Source organism: Lagopus leucura, unplaced genomic scaffold (genome assembly GCF_019238085.1).
Source record: "Lagopus leucura isolate 7727_CA_CO unplaced genomic scaffold, USGS_WTPT01 Super-Scaffold_100019, whole genome shotgun sequence".
In the NCBI taxonomy this organism is placed as follows: Eukaryota; Metazoa; Chordata; class Aves; order Galliformes; family Phasianidae; genus Lagopus; species Lagopus leucura.
The window spans coordinates 4,842,328-4,865,426 of record NW_024962273.1 but is presented as its reverse complement, the minus strand read 5'-3'; the positions used below and the strand labels follow the sequence as shown (position 1 = coordinate 4,865,426).

Genomic DNA, 23,099 nt, shown 5'->3' with positions numbered 1-23,099 from the left:
ATTCCCAATAGCTCCCACTAAACCATGTCCCTCAGCACAACATCCAACCTTTCCTTGAACACCCCCAGGCTCGGTGACTCCACCACCTCCCTTGGCAGTCCATTCCAGTGCCTGACCACCCTTTCTGAAAAGTAATACTTCCTCATGTCCAGCCTGAATCTCCCCTGCCGTAGCTTGAAGCCATTCCCCCTGGTCCTATCACTAATGACACGAGAGAAGAGGCCGACCCCCAGCTCACTACAACCTCCCTTCAGGAAGTTATAGAGAGCAATGAGGTCTCCCCTGAGCCTCCTCTCCTCCAGGCTGAACATTCCCAGCTCCTTCAGCCTCTCCTCATATGGCCTGTGTTCCAGACCCCTCACCAGCTTTGTTGCCCTCCTTTGAACACGTTCCAGGGCCTCAATATCTTTCTTGCAGTGAGGGGCCCAAAACTGGACACAGTACTCGAGGTGCGGCCTCACGAGTGCTGAATATAGGGGAACAATCACCTCTCTGCTCCTGCTTGCAACACTGTTTTTGATGCAAGCCAGGATGCCATTGGCCTTCTTGGCCACCTGGGCACACTGTCGGCTCATGTTCAGCCGAGCATCAATCAATACCCTCAGGTCCATTTCCTCTACGCAGTCCTCCAGCCACACCGCCCCAAGCCTGTAGCGTCGCCTGGGGTTGTTGTGGCCGAAGTGCAGGACCCGGCATTTGGCCTTGTTGAAACTCATCCCATTGGCTTCAGCCCAGCTCTCCAGCCTGTCCAGAGCCCTCTGTAGGGCCTCGCTACCCCCAGGCAGATCCACACTTCCAGCCAGTTTGGTGTCATCTGCGAATTTACTGAGGGTGCACTCGATGCCCTCATCCAGGTCATCAATAAAGATATTGAAGAGGACAGGCCCCAGCACCGACCCCTGGGGAACACCACTCACGACCGGTCGCCAGCTGGATTTGACTCCATTCACCACCACTCTCTGTGCCCGGCCCTCCAGCCAGCTCCTCACCCAGCCAAGAGTGTACCCATCCAAGCCTCTGGCTGCCAGCTTCTGCAGGAGAATGCTGTGGGAGACAGTGTCAAAGGCTTTGCTGAAGTCTAGGTAGACCACATGAACAGCCTTTCCCTCATCCACCAGTTGGGTCACTAGATCATAGAAGGAGAGCAGGTTGGTCAAGCAGGACCTGCCCTTCACGAACCCATGCTGGCTAGGCCTGATCCCCCGCTCATCCTGCACATGCTGCATGATCTCCCTCAAGACAATCTGCTCCATTTCATATTAACTGTATCCATAGAAATGCAGCTAATTTACCTGACTTTTTTTCAACCTGCCATGGAAATACTTCATAGAGTAGTTAGTTTAAAAAACACACACCTAAAACGTTAAGGGAATAAAAATGCATTTGAGTACTGTGAAATGTGAATAATTGAAAATCATGTAGAAAATAAGATGCTGTTGGTTACCGAGTCTGACAAACTTTGGATAAACATTCATACTCTCTGAAATAGCTGAAAACAAAAATTAAAAGAATCCTCTGAAATAATTTCTCTGCTATATATAATACATTGTGTGATTTACTAGCTAGACTGTTTTTCTTCTTTTAGTGGTCAAAGCAGCTTGAAACAGGACACCCAAAACTGACAAGTGTAGCCTGTGGAGCCCCTCAAGGATGCAGTGGGGAGTCAAGGCAATGGGTAAGAGATATTACCTGTCTGATTTACAGTTTTGCCTTACCTTCCTATGTGGAGTGCCTGGTTGTTACCTTGCACCTTGATCTCTTGCAAAACTCCTGCCAGCTAAGGGAGAATTAAACAGAAGTATTTTTACAATATCCACATTTAAAATAGACCATGTAGTTGCAAGTGAACAAAACCCAAATTTTAGCACATTCCTTTTTCATTTGTATTTAGCCAGTTTGCTTGCATCCTTCTGCACATCTCCTGGAATCTCCAACTTTCTGCTTACCTTTAAAGCTGCATCCTTGGAGACATCCAGCCTTGGCAGATAACGTGTCCACGCAGCCAAACATCTTTTGCACGCCTCCCAAAGGCTAGTCCCAGATTCAATCTTTTTCCCTGAAACTTGCTGTTACAGAATTGTGTAGGTGTTTTTGGTTAGTTAAGAAGCACATTGGTTCACTTCCTCTGGGCCACAACTATGGCATAACTAGGTCAAGAGCCCTCTCCTTTCCTGATGGGCTAATTCACTGCACTTGTCATACTGAAGGGTAATGCTTCCTACCCCCTCCCCTTTAGAGAATCACCAAGCACATTTCAGTGTGAAGTGTCCTCCTCGGTGAACTTACATATTTTACATCATGCTGTACAAATAAACACTCTCGTTGCAGCAGCTAAATGGAGCTTAGAAGTTTGCAGGTTATTGTTTTTTTTTCCCTACATGATATGGTAGCAATTAACTACACTAGTGACAGGGAGTGTGGGGTGTCTGACCTCGTTATTTTCATCTGAGATAGGCTCTAACAACTCTTCTGATAATAATGATGCCAACAAAAATAGGACGTGATACAGAACTTTATGACAGGTTGTCATTTTGTACTTGTTGGATCTGGCTCTTTAAACAGACAATATAATCACTGCTATTTAATTATCTTGTCATTATAGTCAATGTTTGCTATTTCAGTTGGTGCTAATGTGCTTGTTAACCTAAATTATCTTATTCCTTCAGTTAAGCATTCGGTTTTAAATTGTGTATATATATATATATATATATATATTAAAAAGAATCTGTTTTATAAGACATGAGGCAAAAATATGTTAAGGTTCTCAATTTGGAACCGCTCTATTTACAAATACTGAAATAAATTACACATTTAAAAAAAAATACTTCTAGCAGTAGGTGCAGATGTTAGTATATATATATGTATATATATATGTATATATATGAATGTCGTAGTAGAACAGAGAACAAAAGTCAATTTGCTCTATTGATCATAACATTTAAAAATAATGCAGTATTTTGTTGTAATGTTGGTTAGGCACTGTGGTTTAGTCAGCTGTGATTAGTTCAATGACAAGATCCCTTCTTCAATCCCTTAGCACTTACTAAATTTATAGTTAGGCTGATTGATGCATGATAAGAGCAGGCAAACAGTTTGACCAATATTCTTAAAACCGGGAAGACAACGTATTAGATTTATGCACAGCTTCAGCTGCTGGGTGTGATTCTGCTTCAGAAATCACAAGTTTGATCTACGGAAGTGGGGCCAACAGCAGTTGTGACGGTTTCCCATCAGCCCCCCACACAGCATGTGATAACACATAATCTGCATTTCTCTGTAGTCCTTCAGTGCATGACATTACTTTTGACTGTCACCACACTACTAGGAGATTACTTTCAGCTCTTTGCCTTGCTGTGTCCCAGTGACCTTGCATATTTAATCATAATTGGAAGTCAAGTGACTTTTGCAAGACATGAATGTTAATTAGCTTTCAAATTGCTAAAGAGGGTACTTCGTCTGGAGATCCTCTGATTGCAGTAATTAATTAGTTGTGTGAGGTCAGCCTCCTGTCTTGCACAGTTCATTGAGCAGCTTCTTTTCAAATATTTATAAAGATGTTTTAGTACCTATCACTGAAAGCTACATTAATGCTTTAATTTTTAGCAGAAAAGGGACAGCCTAATATTGTTGGACTTAGTGATTTAGTAGTAGGATATATAATAGCAATCTCAAATTAATGATTCCATTATGTTATATTTTTAAAATGTCAATTAGGAATAGGAGAAAAAAGATATTTGATTCCACAGCATAAAAAATAAACTGAAAAGGTGAATTAAAGCTATAATTGTAGACTAATTAGCATTAAAATATTGTTCAGAGCAGTGAAGTATTAGGATTTTAGAAACTTCAAAATGAATAGAGTACCTAAATGTATGCAGAAAATTGACACACATCTTTAACAAAGGCATAACATCTTCTGACAAGTGTTGGGTGGGATGCACCAGGGCATTACAGTGTATGAACCCAATCACACACACAGACAAAACCTTCAGAAGGTCACAGTCGTTTCATGACAGACCTATTTCCAGCCTGCCTCTTGAACTACAAAACCCTGTGGGGTGGATGTGTTCTCTTGAACCAATCAAAAGGCCACTGGAAGAGCAGGGACATGGGAACTCCAGCTTGGGGGCACAGGCTGTGTGCCAGCCACAGGGCTTGCATGAAACATGGCTCCTGCTGCACAAAGTGGCCTGTTCATAGCCTAGCTGCTAAAAAGAAGTCCAATGGCTACCCAGTATATGAAATTTTAAAGTGTGACCTCTGCAGTAAGGACAACAGCGTAGTAGCACTGCATACTTTCACACTTTATGCCCATTGAACAAAAAGCTCTGATCAGTGGAGGATGCATTACGCACCTTAAAACTAAGAGCAATCTATGTTCCTCCTATTATAAAAACCAGCAAATCAGATTTATATCTATTTTTTTTTCTTTAATAATTGTGCACCAATAGAAGGGAACTATATGGACTTTTTTTTTTTTTGGGGGGGGGGGGGGCGGGGGGGAAGATAAGAGATGTTGGGATCCACAAATACACCTGGAAAAGAGTAACCATAATCTAATGCACAGGAAAGACTTCGCACCTCACTGTCTGTTCTTCCCACAGGACACCTTTTCTGAGACACTGTTTTAAAAGGTGGGAGACCCCTTCAACTACTTGGGAGCATTATTCTAGCATTACTTGCATTGCTTTGCTTTCCTTATGATACAGATATTTGTGAACTGCTGAGAGGTCAAATTAATAACTATACTTTCACTTTTGTAAGTTCAAAGCTCCAGATTTCCAAAATATTTACATATCAATTTTCACCAAGTATGCAGAATTTCTAATTGGCACTGCCAAGCCAATTAACTATAAGTAACTATATAGTATATTAACTATACTGCAGAGTGGTGGACAGGAAAATCAGCTATACAACGAACACCAAAGCACTTAAGAGCTTGGATTCAGGATCAATAAAACTAAAATAAATATCTCAGGTTTTTTGCTACGTTAAGCTCACAGTGGCATTAATTCCAAAACAGCAAAGGTTATACTTGCCAACATAAGGATCTTCTGTTTGAAATTCAGGGCTCATGTGAGTCACCAGAAAGCACGTACACCCAGGCTACAATGTGCCACCAAAGTCACACCATTTGCTATAACGAAATGATATCTTACCTGAGCTATCAGCATACTGTTGTCAGACACAATGCAACGCTGACCACTGTGGTAACACGGTGAAAATCATCATTAGTTTATCAAGAAGTCCTCAGAAATACAGGCAGAAAGCCACTGCAGAGTCTTGCTCCAGCAAAACATGGGGAGGGCCTGTATCTTTGCTCTGATTTTCCTATCAGATGTGATTGTATTGAAGCCCAGCAACAGTTTGCTACTTAAGGGCTTACTACTATCTTCCCAGTGAACCTGGACTTCACCATCCCTAGCTAGGGATATCACATTAGCCATGTAGGTGATACCCAACTCTTCCAACAGTTAAATAAGTTAAAAATTTGTATCTTAGCACTGCCTCCTGGCATTTGGACTGAGCAACACTACGCAGACTGATTGCTAAGCTCAGTGCACAGTGCACACATGGGTATGTCTGGCACCAGGTTCAATCATCCACTCATTTGGCTCTGAATACAGGCAGAAATCCATCTCTGAGGCTCAAGTGCAATTCTAAGTTATTCCAGCAGCTGAACGCTGACCTCCTGAGCAGATCTTCAATAGTATTGCCAGAAATACAAACCAATTATATAATTGTCTTATATTAATCACCTATACTAAACACATACTTACATGGCACAAGACTGCTGCTGGAGTACTACTAACATGAAACAAGTGAGAAGGCCATGCAACTATTTGCTGAAGATTTCTGCAGTGCCAACTACTGTTACTTTCAGATTTGCTTATTTAAGCTTCGAACAAATTCACTGACCAACTTGTATCCTTTTCCCCTCCACACTGACCATTCACTTGACGTGAAATAACTTAAAGAAAGGAACTTAACAACAATAAATATAGCCCATGAGTTTTCTGTGGGAGTTACAGACCCTCCTTTTCTATTCACCTGTTAAAATGAGTTTTTGCTGCAAAGACACATCCATTCTGATATGTATATATATAATATATGTAGTATCAGTATTGGGTATAGGCACATATCTTGATTAAAGACAGATTTTTTTCTTCTTTCAGAAAATAGACCACTGTTAGCTTTAGTAGCAGTAGTACTGGTATTCGTATAATCTTTTTTCTCGGGTAGAGCTCATTCAGTATCCTCCAGAGGCCAGGAGAGTTTCCTCTATTCATGTATTACTTTGAAGGCCACTGTCAGAGGTCACAAAGTCACAACATGCACTGAGGGACGTGCAGCTGGCATAAGGAACCAAAGGATGCTTTATGCCTCTTTGCTCCTTTTTGTCATCTAACAGCATGGGGCACTAAATTAGAAACCCTTATTTTCATTAGATCTGTATTTCACACATGTGGAGATGGTAAGCGTGATAAATTAGAGAACTGAGATGATAAATTATCATTTCCTTTGCCCGCTATACTTCTGTCCCTCAATCCATCTCTCTAAGACTTGAAAAATACCAAGTGCCTCAGTATCTTTGCAGAGGTGCCCAGGGCTACAGAGACGAGCTTCACCTTTTGTTTGCTTTTTTCGCATGAAAAATGTCTCTATTTTTAAAGTTGATTACCCAGAGGACTTTTTATTATCAACATGATTTCCTTCTTAAATTATTTTCTTACCCTCCAAAAAGGAGTATGTATGAGAAGGAACTCAATTTTATTCTGATCTATTATGCACTTCCATGTGAAACAGATTTTCTGAAATGTATTTAAACCAATTTTTACTCCATGTGACCTTACTATTTGTGGTCACTGCCAGCCTGATACAAATAAGTTAATTGTTATATTAGGACCTTATCCATTATCTCACTGATAGCTAATCAACTCAGAAATAAAATTTTAAAGGCACTGCACTGCAAAGTTTTCCTTCTGTATATATCAAACGTTATTGTAAATTAAAGACATTAAAAAATAAAAATCTAAATAAATATTCTCGAATGTATTTCCTAATCCCAAAGCTGTTCTCATGTTATCTTAGTTGTACAGAATGACTATTCAAAGTTGCACAAGCATCATCCAACTCAATCTGTAGTTTTGAACTTTTTTTGATCATACTTTTGTGTTTATACGAACTCTTGCATAGAAGAATGAGAGCTTCTAGCACTATGCAGAGACTCGATTGCACTGTTATGTGTAAACATCCCAGCAGAAAGAAATATATAAAAAATTTCAAACTTAAACTATTGGACAAAATTCCAAAATATTTGGCACAGTGCTGCTTTTTTTTTTTTTTCCCTTGTGTTCTCTGTAAAGCTTCCCTCTTCATCAAAGCTTTTGGGAATGCAATTTGCACAGAAGCACATTGTGTTACCTTTCAAAACCAGGAACCATTGCTTAGACCTTGCCTACGTGTAAGAAAAAAGAAAAAAAAACAGTGTATTTTTCAGGGTTACTTTTATCAGAAGGTCCATTTTTTCCAAATAATTTTAGTACCTGACATTTACGGAAACAATAAACTACTTCATACTGCTAAGAAGAATTATCAGCATTGTGGAAAAATAATTGTAACCTTACGAATTCAGTGAAATAGTAACGTACAAACAGTTCACATGAAATGCCTTCAGTATCTTCAGGAAAGCAACCACAAAAAAGCCTTGCAATGATATCCTGAAGAGACAGACATTTTAATCAGTGATACAAGCACATTTAACCAATTTTTTTTTTTTTCATTTCTTCTAAGCTTATGCCAACTAAAAACACACAAAAATCTGTGGCACTAATAATAGCAAAACGGTTGTGGAGATGTAGAAAGTTCAAAGTTTTTGTTGTTCCTTGTAACTGTTTATACAATTTTGGGCACAAAATTATTTCACTCAACTTATGACGAAGCACATACACGTTATTATTGATCAGGTCCCGAATCATCCAACTTTCATCTCTTATGTGGTTTGTGTAGATGCAGAATGTGGGGATTTTGGGGCTATTAAAGGATTGTGAGAAACCACTACTATGGAGAACTTTGGCGAAGTTAAAAAATAAAGAGAACAAAAAAATCCACTGGGGATTATTACAGTTGAAAAATCTTTAAGGCATGGCAGTGATAGAACACAATATCTCCATCAAAATTTTGGCCTGAAAGGTAAAGATCAGATTTTGATCTAATATCCAATATCTAATAACTACACTGACATCAACTGTGTGTTTCTGAGAAAATAAATAAATTTAATTTTTTAATATTAATTTACATTTAAGCTAGTGTAAACACAAATGTCCCACTAAAAGAAGACATGAGACATCACAATAAATAAAGTTCACCAGATTTGTGTGTTTATGATTTCAAACTTGTGTTACCTGCATACCCACTGGTTAAAATGTAGTTTTGCCTGAGTATTGAAGATTTGAGGTTACCTCTGCCAGAAAAACATTTCTGAGAAGAAAAACTGCTTACATCCCATGTAAAAACTGAGGGCCAGATCCTATCTGATGGTGCAACAGAATAAAGGCAGAACCTGTGCAGTTCTATGGTATGAAATTATCCAGCATTTCTGTAGAAAACAAAACAGCTTTAAAATTCTGTTGACAGAATATACAGCCATACACCTAAGTTATCCAAATGTGCAGAGCTGTGAAAACATTCAAGTAGAAGTTGTATAAAAAGCAAAAATTGTCACAAAAAAGAATTTTGCCATTTGTACAAAGCAACGTTCCTTCCCTTCAATTTGTTTTCCTTCAGTTTTCATTTTTATCCTAAATTTAAAAATTAGTCAACACACTGAATTAAGTATGTAGATTTTCATTTAAATAAGTCAGTCAACAATTTTTTTATAAAGTATTTAACACTTCATTGTAGAAACATAGGCAAAATGACTATTATAACCAAAATGAAAAATACTGTTCCATCTAAAAAAATGTACTTAAACAAGAACCTGAAAAAGTTTATGATATGCATAACATTGTTCAAGCAAAATTGCACTAGTATTACATAAATCAGGAGTTTTATAAAGGCCCCAATATGGCAAAGTTTAGAAATAGGTAGTATGCATGCACAATAGTACAACAAAAATCTTATAAAACAGCAGTTATTTTTGTAATGCTTGTACAAAGGGAAGAAAGAGCAACCACAAACATATTTAATCTGTTAGGTTAATATATTATGATAACTAAAAGTCAGTCACGTCTAGCAGAGGAAGGAAGAATCCTCCACTGTATATGTGTGAATCAGTCTTTTGTGCCTTTAAATTTATGTATAAAATACTTTGATTCAGTTCAAACCTGAAAGACATTGTATTCTTTATTTTCATGAAAATTAAAAAAGTTGAATCAGATCTTTCTTCTTAGCAACAACAAAAAACAAACCAGGTCAGAGCAAGTGCTGAAAACCGATACTGAGAATTACTCCTGATAGCTGGATTGCTATATTGAACCCAGACTATTGAAACTCAGACCTAGGTAAGGATTAACTACTCTGTCATTTGGTTATGGTTTATCTTATCAATATCACAGTTCATTTTCATTTAAAGAAACTGCAGTATTTTGGATTCCTTAGTATCTCTAAACAAGTGTGACTTTTTTGTGACGGTCAAAACCGAATGCTGTGAGTGTGTGTGTGTGTGTGTGTGCTTAAGGTGTTTTTTGTATCTATTTCTTTTTCCCCCTACTGCTTGGTACATGTTTGGGGAATTAACAATCCATAAGTAATGCATGAGATTAAGTGAATAAACATATAATGCATGTGTAGGCAATGCCCTCTTGTGCTCTAGGGTGGCTACTGTCCTACAGGACTGTTGGAGTTCATATGCTTTGTCCCACAGCAAGTAAGGTTTCAGCTTCCAAGATATATCGTTACTATGTTCTATAAGGTTTTAATAAATACAAAGCTTGTTTACATGGTATATATGTTTAGTATATCATGTACAGTCACTGAATTTCTGAAACATAATCATTGTGTTCATGCAGATCATTAGATGTTTCATTTCTATAGTCTTGCTTACTTCTCGACAACCTAAAGCTAATTTAAAAGCAAGTAATGTTGGTTTGTGAAAAGTTAACTAGCTTCATCAGGATCTGAAGAGAAATTCTAATGGGCACAAAGAAGAGAGTAGACCATTCAATCATTCTTTCACCATTTAAAATAAACAAAGTTACACACTGTACTACAGCTTCCAGACTACATAATGAAAAAGTGCAAATACCATCTTCATTGATTAAGTAGAACCAAAAAAGTTCATAGAAAATAGATTGCTCATTTTCACGCTACAAACAAATATGTTGTTTGCAATTTTAACAAATTTAAAGGTGTGTTATTTCAGCAGCATTGTTGTAAATTGTACTGTAGTGCAGTTTCTTTATCATAAAAATACCTTACAAATGGTCAGTCAAAAGTCATCAGCAAAAGAAAAACTCAGAAAACAATCAACAGAACAAAAAAACAGAGGTAATGCTGATGCCAAAACAATTATAATACTGTTGGTACATAGAAAAGTAATCCTTATATTTTATACATTTATACAGAGTATAAAAGGTAACAGCAGATTATGCCACAGTCTCCCTTATCCCAATATCTATTTTCTTTGGAAGGAGTTCTCTTCTTTCATCAACGCTTGCTAAGGAGTTTCGACAGTTTTGTCCATCCATGTATAACTTTGCATATACTGGATTGGAGTAATTTGTTGGCTGCAGAGAAATTAAGCATATATTAGATCAGACAGATTAAACCAAAATAAACATTGATGGAAATGGAAATGGTGTGGTTAACGCTAGAACAAGTACACATAAATTATAGTCGAACATATTTAATAGATACCTGGATTTCTGCAAAAAATGAGTTAATTATTTAGTCCAAATTAAATTCGTGATGTGAGACATGCTATTAAAATAATCAATGGCATGACATGCAGCAATTTATGATATTAAAACCGTAACAGAAATGACAAAAATAAAACAAAAAACCTTGAAAAATGTCTCTGAAGTTCACTTGTCCACCTTATTACACTGGAAGATTTCAGAATAGATATGACGAAGTTTATAGAGAAGGTGCACTGTGAGACCATGTGACAAGTTTAACAGGAGAAAACTGCAACCAACAGTTTCCATATATTACCTGTTCTAAGACATCAGCATCCCATCAATAGCTGACCATGTTTTCGAATTCTGTGGCCCAAATATACAACATGATTTGACCAAAAATTCAATACTTTTGTAATGTAAATTAAACTTGCTTTAAAAATAAACCAGCGTAACTATTAACATATCATAGTATTTACAGATTGAGAAGCATTTTCTCAACAAGTTTGGTAGCTTGGACTGTAATAGCAAATCTATTGAAATGAGTGGTACTTCATTATAGGACAAGTCAGTTTTTAAATCTGCAAAGCATTTGAGTATATGAGAAATATCGTACATTTGACAGTATAAAAGGATACGTAAAATGGATAAAACTCACTCCCATACCCCTAATGCTATGGCAAAAGCACCGTCCAAGATTTGTAATATAAATGTATTAATTAGTTTCTCCATACTTTGTGCTTTTTTCATCTCCTAGAAGATCTTTGCTATCCAAGTAGATGTTCAGCATTTTCCCTCTAATAATTGGAAAGTGTTATGTTCAAAATATTCCTCTAACATGAATAATTAAACAGTGGAGCTTTTCTTATATAAATACTATGAGTATGAGGAAGAACAGTAAGATAGAAAAAAGGTAAATTATATTTTTTTACCCAAAATATAAGTGGGTAGATTATTCAATAAGCTGAATGCACGCTGGGTAACAAATGAACAAGAAGTTTACGATCTAAATTCATTTTCTCCCTACTGATCAATACTTTTTCTGAACCCAGGGTCAAGATTTTCTTTAGGCTGGGTGGATAAAGCAGCTGTTCCTTGGGCTTAGCCAAAGGCTGCCTGTTCCATCTCCCGCAGGTGACAAAGGGACTGCCTAGCGCTTTATTCTTTCTTAGAATAAAGGAAGAAAGGTTTGAAAAACAAGTTACTCTTCTGTATTAATGGAACACAAACATACGACATCTGCTGCAGAAAGTTATAAGAGCCAGTTCTCGGTTGTACTTGTCTATTCCCATTGAATTATATTTTTCATAATGCTCATCATAAGAAATTTAGGGTTATGCCAATTCACGGGACTTTTTATGTCATTAATCATCACTGTTAAGGATGATAACTACAACAGTACAAAGACCTTGGCATTTATATAGTGCTCACTGAGTTGCTTCTTATATAACAGTGGGCTCTGACTCATGATATACTCTGTGAGTGGTCCTAATGAAGTACAGTGAGGTACAGCATGTAACTGGAGTGAGTTGACTAACAGAAACTATTAATGCTGGAGGAAGGCATTTATTCTTGCTCATCAATGATTCTGTGGCCCATCAGAAACATCACACCCTTTGCAAATTGTTAATTTTTCAAATACTAAAGAACGTATTACAGTCATGCAATGCAAATGGCACAAAAGATGAACATACTTACTAAGGCACATGAAAATGAATATCATATTGATGTTCCTTTCTAGAATTTTAAACCTTAATGTTTGCAAACATTGAATTTCTGATGAATTGTAGCCATAGTCTGGGTTTTTTAAAAGTGACTGCCTTCAGATTTTTGTCAAAAATTCACTGAACAATGCAAAAATGCAGTGCAAGTATTAAAGGAAATTGTTCACTTAATGTGTATCAAATTCCTCTAAAATGATAAAAAAAATTTTCTTGAGAAACTTGGGAATTTCTTTCAGCTTGATAAACTTCACTACAAGTCTGTAATTGCATATAAATTGAAAATATATCAATATGCACATAGCTGTGAATTCTATGCTAACCTTATATAATGTTATGAAAAGTCATTGCATTTGCTTACTGGTTTTGCCTTTGTAAAGACACATTCGCAGTTTTAGATGACATTAAAATGATAGAGATTTAATTTTGTACGCAGAGGGGAAACCCTTATTTCAAAATGAAAACATTTAACTTCCTGTCGTTCTTGCTGTTAAAACTCAAAAACAAAATAAAAAGAAAAAACAAACAGAAAATGCCTCTTCTAAAATGACAGACAAGCTTTCTTTAACAAGGGGTTGTGATGGAATGAAATGGATTTGAATCATCATTTCTCACCCCTGCTGATAGTGGTCCTTTCAAGTCAGAGTTTAGGTAGATTGATGGAGCTGTGTGGGGAAGCTTGAATGCAGTGGGCCCTCCCCCTATGTATCTGGCCTGTGTAAACAGAAAATTTTAGTTTCTGTGCTAATAGAGCATTTTCCATGTGTACTTATCACTGTTAAATAAACAGTGTACTGACTGAAACCCATTATTTCAAGAGTGATGCATACTAAGAAAAAAAAAAGAAAAATAATCTCATAACAGGTATTCTTCAGCTTGAGAAATTGTGGCATTCAGTACCAGAATAGAATTCAGCATTTTAAAAACTTTTTTTTTTTTTTTCCTCCATGAAGGATTAGAGCATTGCTTCAGATACTCTTCCTCCAGGAAGTAACTCCATTTTCAGCTTACCTCTTGTATTCTGCACACTATGTGATTCAGCGATGACATTCCTAGAGCTAACAGTAATCCGGTTATTGCTTTGTCAGAAATGCCACAGAATGATGGCTGCCCTTTGGTGTATGTCTGATTACAGAGCTCTAGGAAAGATATCAAAGCATTACCCTGTTCATCCTATGTCACATCACTCAGGACGTTCAGTCACTGAAGAGTGGTGCAGCAGAAGTGACAGCATCTTTTACAAAAAAAAATATGGTAATACTTAAGTTTTCCGTAAACATTTATCTATCCAGCCAGGATTCTAAATTCTTTACACTTTTGAAAGTTCCTACATAAGTAGTTAAATCTCCTAAGTATAATTACACTCTTTCACACTTCAAAATCTAGACTGTGTGATAATATACTTCCATTCAGTATTAACTCCATGACAAAAAACTCATTTTGTAGCTTAGTTCCAACTCTATTTTGGTAAAATGCAGGCACAAGGAAACAGTGTCCATTATGAATCATTAGACTGAAAAACAAATGTTAATATACACATGAAGTTTTTTTTTCTAATTAAATCTGATGTGTCTTTATTGTGTAGTTAAATCTAACCATCGCTGTTTTGTTTCTATTGATTGCATTCAAAGCCAATATCTCGTAAGACAAAAAAATAAGTAGCATATTGGCCATTAGAAAAAGAAAAAAATTACCTTTTCTGCATTTACAGTAAAATCAGAGGCTAAAAGACCACCTTCACTGTGATCATGGCCCACCTCATACATGTTATACGATGGATTGCCGATTTCAACATTGATTCCTCCATTTATAATGGGCTGTCGTCTTATAGTTTTTGTCCTGTAATGCAGAAACACAAGAAATAACCTACAAATTATTTCTTGGATGTTTTCTCCTGAAATAGTACAAGCTTTATTTATCTTAAACAATAAGAACAATAGGATTAAAAGCATTTCCTGCAGAAACTCAGAAAATCCGAGCATTTTTCAAACAAAGTAGCAAAGTGAGCATACACATAGATCTCACTGGGCTGGAATGAGCTTTTTTACTGTAGTTCTCTTTTTGGTTGTAGTGGTATGAATGCCCTCACACATTCCTTATAACCTTGACTTTCCCTCACTATTTCCAGATTTCCCTAACTTCCCAAGGAAAGCCTTGCAAATATATTGCAGGTTTTCTGCAGTAATCAAGATGGAGCAAATATGAGTCACCTCCTCGTTCGTTCATTTCGATTTCATTTCAAACCAGCTATTCTAAGTCAGACAGTCATAATCTACAGACAAGCAAATGATTTCATTGTGATGCATAAAAAATGTAAGGCTTCTCATTGTTCCAATTTGTATCATCTGCCATAGTTACTGAAAAGCTGAAGCTCGAGGAATACTTTTCAAAGTTTAGTAATAGAGTCTTATTTTTAACCTCGAGTTTGCTAGCAGTAAATATAAGAAACAGAGGTAATAATAGGGAAGTCACACTCAATATGATAATGGTCAAGTCCTCTTGCTTTAATGCTAAAGATGCAGTTAATGGCTGCAATCTAATATAAATCTGTATTTCTCAGAAATGGCATGGAAAAAACATCTCCTACAAAACACTACCTATCTGTTCGGTACAAGTGTTGAACATCTGAACCTATTTTCATACTTTACAATCTTCGAAGAGATTTTTTAAAAAGATTACATTTTAAAATATAAAGTTCTTATTGAGCTCCTCTCTATTTCTTTTCTGATGATTAATTTCTTCCATCGAAGCAATTTATAGTTCAGCAACTCGTTTTAAGGATTTGGCTACCGCTAAGTTTGTTCTGTAGTAACAGTAGCATCTGACATCAATGGAGCCTCTCAGAGTCTACATTACTAACAGTATGGCCAGGAGCGTGTTATACGGCTTTTCAAATAGAAGAAACATTTCTTTTTCTTCTTTCTTTCTTTACATACTGAATTTCAGTGAGGATGACAAGGCTTAGAATTCTACAGTAGGTACATCGTTTACATCTTCACGAACATAAAATCAGAAAGAGCTAATTAGTGTAAATAAACCAGAGTGAACTATGATTAGAAACTGGAAGTCCTGCACAAGCTCTCTTCGCAAGTATTTGTAGATGTTAACAATATTTCTTAATTACATGGCTCCAAAGAAATACATTAATTTTGCTTACGAAGTTCAGTTCTCTGGATAAAATTATTAATCCTTATACAGCCTTGGCAGAATTAAGCAAACTTGACAAGACCTACATCTTCTTATTTACTGCATGCAGGATATGAAGATATGAAATAGCAATTATTCCAATAAAAACCAAAATGCAACTAACACCGAATCCAGAAACAGTTCTATTTTAAATAAACAAATAAATTGCTCAAAATTGCAGGTTTTTGATTTAAAAAATTGAAATATAAATTTGATATAAGAGATTTAGCTTATTATTCCATACATAAGTACAGAATTACTCACCTTCGTTTTCTTTTGCAGAGAAACAGTCCAATTACCAGAGTAGTGATCAAAGTCACCAGTAAAACAAGAGGAACAATGATTGCAATGCTTCCTAAAATAGCAAAAGGAAATGTCTTTGAATCCTCACAGCCACATTTTCTTAACAGCGGTAGCATAATTTTAAAAAAGCGTAAATTCACCAAAAACATGAAATTTCATGTGTTGAGCTTCATCAATATGAGATTTAAATGTTGCTCAATGAAAAAATATCATCACAGATGATGTAAGCAATATGAGTATTTTTGTCATCACACACACATCTTCTAAACCCCTCCCTTGCAGAGATTACACATGAAGATGTATGGAATTTGTGAGCATTTTGGACTTAAGAATTATAATCACTGACTCCGACTCCAATTACCCCTCAGTATTATATTTAAGTCACGCAACTGTTAATTTAAAATATTCAGTAAGTATGGACCTGATCGAAGACCTGATTTGGTGGGTAGCAAGCCTACCCACAGCAGGGGGTTTGCAGCTGGATGAATTTAAGGTCCCTTCCAACCAATGCTATTATGTAATTGTATGAATAATTCCACTGTTAGCATTTATATCAATGTCTTGCTTTTATTTGTGGAAAACGTGAAGAGTAATAAGCAATATTCATTTCTGGATGGCTGGCACACTCCATTCTTCTACTGCATTCTACTCAAGCGCCAATAATTTTGTTACGTTGATTTGAGTAATCAAGACAACTACAGTAATGCTTAATGTAGCAGAAAAATAGTGCACAGATCAGACAGCGATCTTAAAAGAGAGAAGGAAACAGAGAAGAATATCACTTGGAGGTTATTTTGGCAGATAACTGAAATAAGACCTGCAAAAATAAGGTCAGCAGTGGTACCCTTTGAAGAATTCTTTAATATAAGTATCTAGCACTAAGGAAATATATGTAGCAAATACTTGTAGTCTGCACTTATGACAGTCTTTAGTATAAAGCAATGTGGAATGAAATGCATTTCTTTTAATATCATATCCTTTAAAATACTTAATTTGGAAAATGAAAATATAGTTCATGTTTTCACCATTAGATCAGCTGATTCATTCCAAACAAGCTGTTGGCAGCCTCTGCTCTACATAAAATGCACTCTAAATAAAGAACTGCAAAAAAGAGTCCTTGAATTCTACCTAAAGGCTTATTGAAAGTCAGATTCTCAGAGGCTCACAATAAAGCAAGCAGTATTGAACAAAAACCTGAAGCATCCTTAATTCCCCTCAGCTTAGGAAGATTCAGCACGTAAAGGACGGTACAACAATTGCTATTTTAAGATAACATTTGTGAAGAGAAATGGATGAAGGAAACTGAATGAGGGAGGAAAAAGTTTGGTAAATTTACAATAAAAAAATGCCTTGATAACAGCCTCCCAAGCTGCCTGGGGACCACTGTGCAGCCTGGGGTCTAGCAGCAGGCACAAGATGAACATCTGCTTCCCAGATCATAGCAGGTATTGCCTCAATGTGAAACACTGATCTAGGCTTTTTGCCTGTTTCCAGCTTGTAAGTTTTATGTCACTTGTCTGGATTGCTAGGAAGACTTCATCTAAGGATCAAGCTGACCTGAATAGTGGGTAATTCGTTCCCCCCCCGCTCCTCCTGGGTTAAATGTGACTGAGATATACAGCAGGGTACCATCAGCATACTCATTGCACTGCAGGGAGCCTTGTCCAGTTTAAACTGCCAATGCTGCAGCAATGCCATCCTTTTATGCTTACAGGTATGCTTAAAAAAATATGACAGGAGCTATTCTTATTGTCAGGATGATTTTCACAGTAGGTAAAATTCAAAGCTCTGCAGACAGCCAATGCAAAAGTTATGAACTGCTTACAACTCTATTTTTGATGCCTTCAGTGGGACTCAGATGGTCAGAGGTCTTGTACTAGTTTCCTGCACAGCAGTGATATCACCGAGTACTTGTCACTTGATACACTTTAAGAAGTGTGCAGGCTAGCCTTGAAGCAGTGAGCATGTAGTGCATGGCATGGATCCAAACCATCTCATGGAACACTGAATGCCAATCAAAACACTGAAAAAATTCCTTGATTTTCCCCCTCTTACATTTAATACAGATAACCAGTACATATTTCACAAAGTTTTACTCTAAATCAGCATCAGGTTAAATTTTCTAAAATGACTAAAATGGGAGGGGTGGTAGCTCTTATTTGGAGTACTTACTTGTACTGATATTGTCAGACTTGCTGCTTTTGGGAGCTGGCCTCTCACACTGTGTGCCTGACCAGTTGGCTGAGCATCTAAAAGATCCAATTAAGATGGTAGAATTAATTAGACATCAGCTGTTAACACACTAACCTATTAAAGAGACCACCAGTACCTTCTAAAGAGATGCACAAGTAACTGTGATTCTACAAAAATCAACAAGCATCACAGAAAGGAGTTATCAGTACTCTGCTGCTGTGCTTACAACACTTGGAGTAAGGTTTTAGTTCAAAACTACAGCTTCAGCTCCTATTACTATCACCACAATTTGATTCCAGAGTCCCTTTCTAAAATTATTAGATAATAAAACAATAACCAATGGTGTATTAATGCATCTTATACCAATTACAACTATGCAATAATGAAGGAGAATGTGAGCTGGATCCATGCGCAGCCAGCTTAGTCTAGCAGTGTTTATCTGTATTACTGTTTTAGGGTCAACTTTAATCTAGAAGCTCTAAAAATGAATTCTAAATTCCAAAAAGCTTATCTATGACCAGCCAGCTATCTACATGCACCCAGTAACTTCCAGTATCTGCACGCATTGACTCGTCCTCCATTGCACTGAATAATGAAAGGTTTACACAGAACCTGACTGTAATAATTTACTCACACAATTAAAACCAATCTTTGAGTGATATTCACAGGTTTACTGAAGTTGTCCTTCTTTTTCTTTTTGCATTTGAATGTATGCCCCAAAATTGTATGACTTAACACTTCATACTTGAACATTTTTAACCATTTAAGTACATACATATTTATAGAAATAACACGTGTGTGTGTGAGTTAAACACAAAAAGCTGTGGATCTGAAGGGACTGCAGCATCTCTACTGATTTCAGAGGTCCTCAAATACTGCTAATATTAAGAATGAGCCAGGTGTTGGATGAGCACAAAGATATTCTGCTGTAATTTCCTTGTGTGAATATCAATATGCAAATATTCTTCAGTTGAGAAGTTGCTCCCTATGCATATAAAAAAAAAACAAAACACATGAGGAGTCCATGCACGCATTCTCAGCAAATCCATCAGAAACTGAAACAAACACCTGAATGAAATCCAATTGCTTATTCATCTGGCTGCAAGCATGATTAAGTTTACTACAGAGCCTGAAACTCTACTTGTGGAAACAGCAGGAAGCAGTCACTTTTCATCTGCCACTGTTGCATATTGCAAAGTGACTCATATTTTTCTAAGTATTTTTGTATTATTTATGAGTTTCATGAGCTGTCTTTAGGAAAATGCAATAGAGCAATACTTTGCCATGCAGTTCTAAGAACAACTGTTATCTAATACCTTTCTTAGGATTAAACAAATTGCCAAGTTTGGAGCTGGACGTGCACAACGAATAACATTGTTCTATGATACAAAAAGGTTTGGAAAGGTACAAAACATTCCAGATAAGTATTGTGGAATTGTTAAGAAGAGTCACGGCCAGCTTTGCTAGTGATGCTTCTCATCCTCCTCTGTCTTTGCAGATCACAGCAGAAGAAAGGCTATTTTCTCTATTTGCTCTTAAGCCTCCTCGAGCATGGTTCAACATCCAGACAAATCCCTTTACTGGATTTCATATTAAGTCTGAATGGTCTTTGGATCTAATTTCTTATTGCTTTCTTTTCTTAGTAGGATATCTTATGCACTTAGCTCAAACTCCACAGAGATAAACAATGCACAGATGGTTGTTAAAAACCATGCTCATTAATTGATAGTTGGTTTTAAAATGTTCCTACATAGATTACTTGCATTATGATTTAACAAGTTCTTTTACTTATTTAAATAGAAAACATCCTTACATTTCTTCTCAGTGAATAAAACTCCACAGTTGCTACTTAATTACAGAGAATATGTTTCACAATAACATATTTTAAAACTGAAGACAGTTGGCATTCTTACTCCAGACCATCTCCATTTTAGCTCATTCCAAGTCACCAAAATAACATGATTTCAGTATTTTAAAGGACACATCTGTTCCATTTCTTTTATAGATCCTATGAAATGGAAGAAATTACATTGATAGCTTACCTTACTAAGATACAATTTAATATCTAAGGAACTTCCCCCCCCCCTCCCCCAAAGTTTGCCATTTAATGTACAGCTGCGAAGAAAGAATCTCCATTCTTGTAGAAAGACACCATAAATCTTTATACTTTTTTTTTTTTTATTCTAAAGGGAATCAAACTGTAGGTATGTGACAACCATGAAATAAGGTCTTTATATTTCCCACTAGAGATTTGGCATCACTGTTTTTGGAAATTCAGCTCGTGTGATCAAAGCTTGTTAAGAGAGACAGTTTTCACATAATGCTTCACTATGGAAAGGGAAATAATTCATTAGTTAGACATACCTTGACTTTGTACCTAAATCCTTCAACTGAAAATTCTGCTGCATAAGAGAATCATTACTGCAAACCTGCCTTAAAACACTTAAAAGAATATAACATAGTGAGAGAGAAGAAGATTCACCACTGAAATGTACAAGTATGAGCTTATGAGGAAATGGTGCATACTATAGATGCTCCCCAAAATCTTACAACAGATAGCACACCACAACAGCTGGTGAAGAAAAAAAATCCTACAGCTCTCTGTATAGCAAACAGAGGAACAAATTAAGGCGGGAGGTAGTTCTTTATGTATCTTGGCATTTTAATTGCAAAAGCCAGCAATACTGAAACACTTCTGATACATTTAATAAAAGTCTCATAAAATCATGACAGCTAGTTGCCACTTCAATTTCATTTTCCAAATGCTTGCTGTCACCAATAAACTTCAATGGGACTGAAGCTGACAGGACTGCAATCATTTCCTTCTGTCCTTCCTCCATAGAGGTAAAACAATTGCCCCCTGGGGTCTGGGAAGATAGTGAAGTATCTTTTTGGGCAGAACAGAAAAACAAATGAAGTTCAGAGAAAAAGTATGTTACTAGGAAGGGAATGTGATGCAGAGAATTAGCCAGAAGAAGACATGTGAATAAAGACAGAGCTGGGACACAGAAAACAGTTAATGCAGGAACATGGGGAAAACGTACAGTTCTCAACTCTTTTACTACTCTTCAGGTACAGTAGACAAAAGCTGCTCTTATTAACACCACACAACTTTCTGATACTAGACTTTTCCGATTTTTAAACTCAGAATGCTTGGTATCAAGCATGGGAATTGATTTCTGCTTTAATCTGCAGAATTTTGTACCTTCCCAAATCATTAGGTTCTGCAGCACTGCCAATACTTTTACGGTCAGAGAGATGAGATTTGCAGTACAGGCAAAAAAAAAAAAAAAAAGGTATTAATAAAGTAAAATTGCATAAAGCCACTGGTTTCATTGAAGACTCCCATGTTATCAAGATCTGTAGAGAAAGACAGTGATGACACCCAATGTAGGCTATACAGAGAAACTCAAAATGAAACAGCGGGGAGCTCGACAGCAAAGGAGAGAATGTACTCAGCCAAGTGGTGCAAGGTACTACAGGTGAAAATCCCCAGTCCCCTATGGAATCAGTGAATAGATCAAAGAGCAGTAACATCCTAGACAATGCCAATGTAATTCCTCAAAGTTAATGTGATAAACAAAGGTTGCACGTGGCCTGCTGCCAGGGTCATTAATGAAAGTATGCTACAGCTCTCTGTTACAGTCTAGGTCTACATTTAGAAAGAGGTGGCTGTTTGGGAAACATACAGTCTGAGAAAAATAGAGCATATGCAATAGGAGTTATTTATGCAAAGGAAGTAGTATTAGAGAGATGTTTTAAAAACTCTACACTGCAGTTGTATAGGCATCCCCATTTGTAATGGGAATCATTTGGAATTCAAATGTTTACACTTCAGAGTCTGTTCTCTACAGAATCTGCTTGTGAAAGAAAACATCTCTTTCCCCTGTCTACAACCATTGTAGGTCAGTGCACTGAAATGGTCTAAACTCAATTATATGGGCACTTGACCGGAAGGAACCATTTGACTATGAAATGTCTGGACAAACAGAAGATAGTAAAGAGGTAAAATTTGAGACACTGTGGATTTTTTCCCTGTTTTTTTTTTTTTTTTTTTTTTTTTGGTCATAGAATTATAATATAAAAGGCATAATATACAGTTAAGCACATTTTTGTGGGAACTGCTTTCCAACTCAACACACTCATGTGTAGCAAAAAAACATGACAGAGAGCGGCACTAAAAGATTAATATTAGAAGTACAACAGAATCAGTGAAACAGTCTTTACAACATAGAGGTTGATAAGGAATTGAGAATGTTTCTTACTTAAAAAACTAATATAGTAATTTTCTAACTTTGCTTTCCTTTTTGGTCAAGGTATAGATAGTACATGCTAATGAAAGTATCCAGCTCCCCTGCTGTAAGGACAGATTATTATTCCACTGGAAAATATCATTAATATTACAAATACTTGTAAGATGAGAGCAGAGAACATCTGGATTATAGTTATTTACTATTTGTATTAAAATGCACTGAAAGACAAAAATGGAAATAATCCCCATTTTTTCCCAAACTATAGGATAATTTAGAATGAAAAAAATCCTTGCACTAAGGTAAATCACAAAATTATTCCTTATTAAAAAAAGAAAAAATGGCAATGCTTTTGAAATGAAGGCATTCTTTACACAGAGAGATGGTATTACTGAGTTATACTCACAGACAAACTCTCAAATAACATTTCCATAACCATTTTATGTAAAATAGATCACATTTTAGTATATTGGTCACTTGGTATCCCTTACAACGGACACAAAGTGAAGGTTGATATAGAAATACAGATTACCTTGCCATTTTAACAGTTAAGAATGGAAACACTGCCTAATCCAAAGGTAGGCAGAAAATTACTTTTGAGTAACACA

At 36.5% G+C, this 23,099-nt stretch overlaps 2 protein-coding genes across 42 annotated transcripts in view; both read right to left on the bottom strand.

The window, feature by feature from the left end:
- LOC122183568 (von Willebrand factor D and EGF domain-containing protein-like) overlaps nt 1-5,532 on the bottom strand; it is a 290,489-nt gene extending 284,957 nt beyond the window's left edge. For 36 of the 41 annotated variants that reach the window (XR_006180287.1, XR_006180288.1, XR_006180289.1 and 33 more), the window contains exons 1-2: nt 5,160-5,531; nt 1,716-1,777 (exon numbers count right to left, since the gene is read on the bottom strand). The gene's annotated coding sequence lies outside the window, so the exon portion shown is untranslated. Of the gene's footprint in view, nt 1-1,715; nt 1,778-1,946; nt 2,067-5,159 lie in introns of all 41 variants that reach the window. The other 5 variants (XM_042877605.1, XM_042877602.1, XM_042877613.1 and 2 more) reach the window with 3 other exon arrangements.
- A 3,533-nt stretch (nt 5,533-9,065) lies between these two features.
- LRP1B (LDL receptor related protein 1B) overlaps nt 9,066-23,099 on the bottom strand; it is a 590,048-nt gene continuing 576,014 nt past the window's right edge. The window contains exons 89-93 of the mRNA XM_042877971.1: nt 18,221-18,297; nt 16,010-16,100; nt 14,254-14,398; nt 13,175-13,273; nt 9,066-10,727 (exon numbers count right to left, since the gene is read on the bottom strand). Of these exons, the coding sequence (XP_042733905.1) occupies nt 10,587-10,727; nt 13,175-13,273; nt 14,254-14,398; nt 16,010-16,100; nt 18,221-18,297 (553 nt within the window). The 3' untranslated portion in view covers nt 9,066-10,586. The remainder of the gene's footprint in view (nt 10,728-13,174; nt 13,274-14,253; nt 14,399-16,009; nt 16,101-18,220; nt 18,298-23,099) is intronic.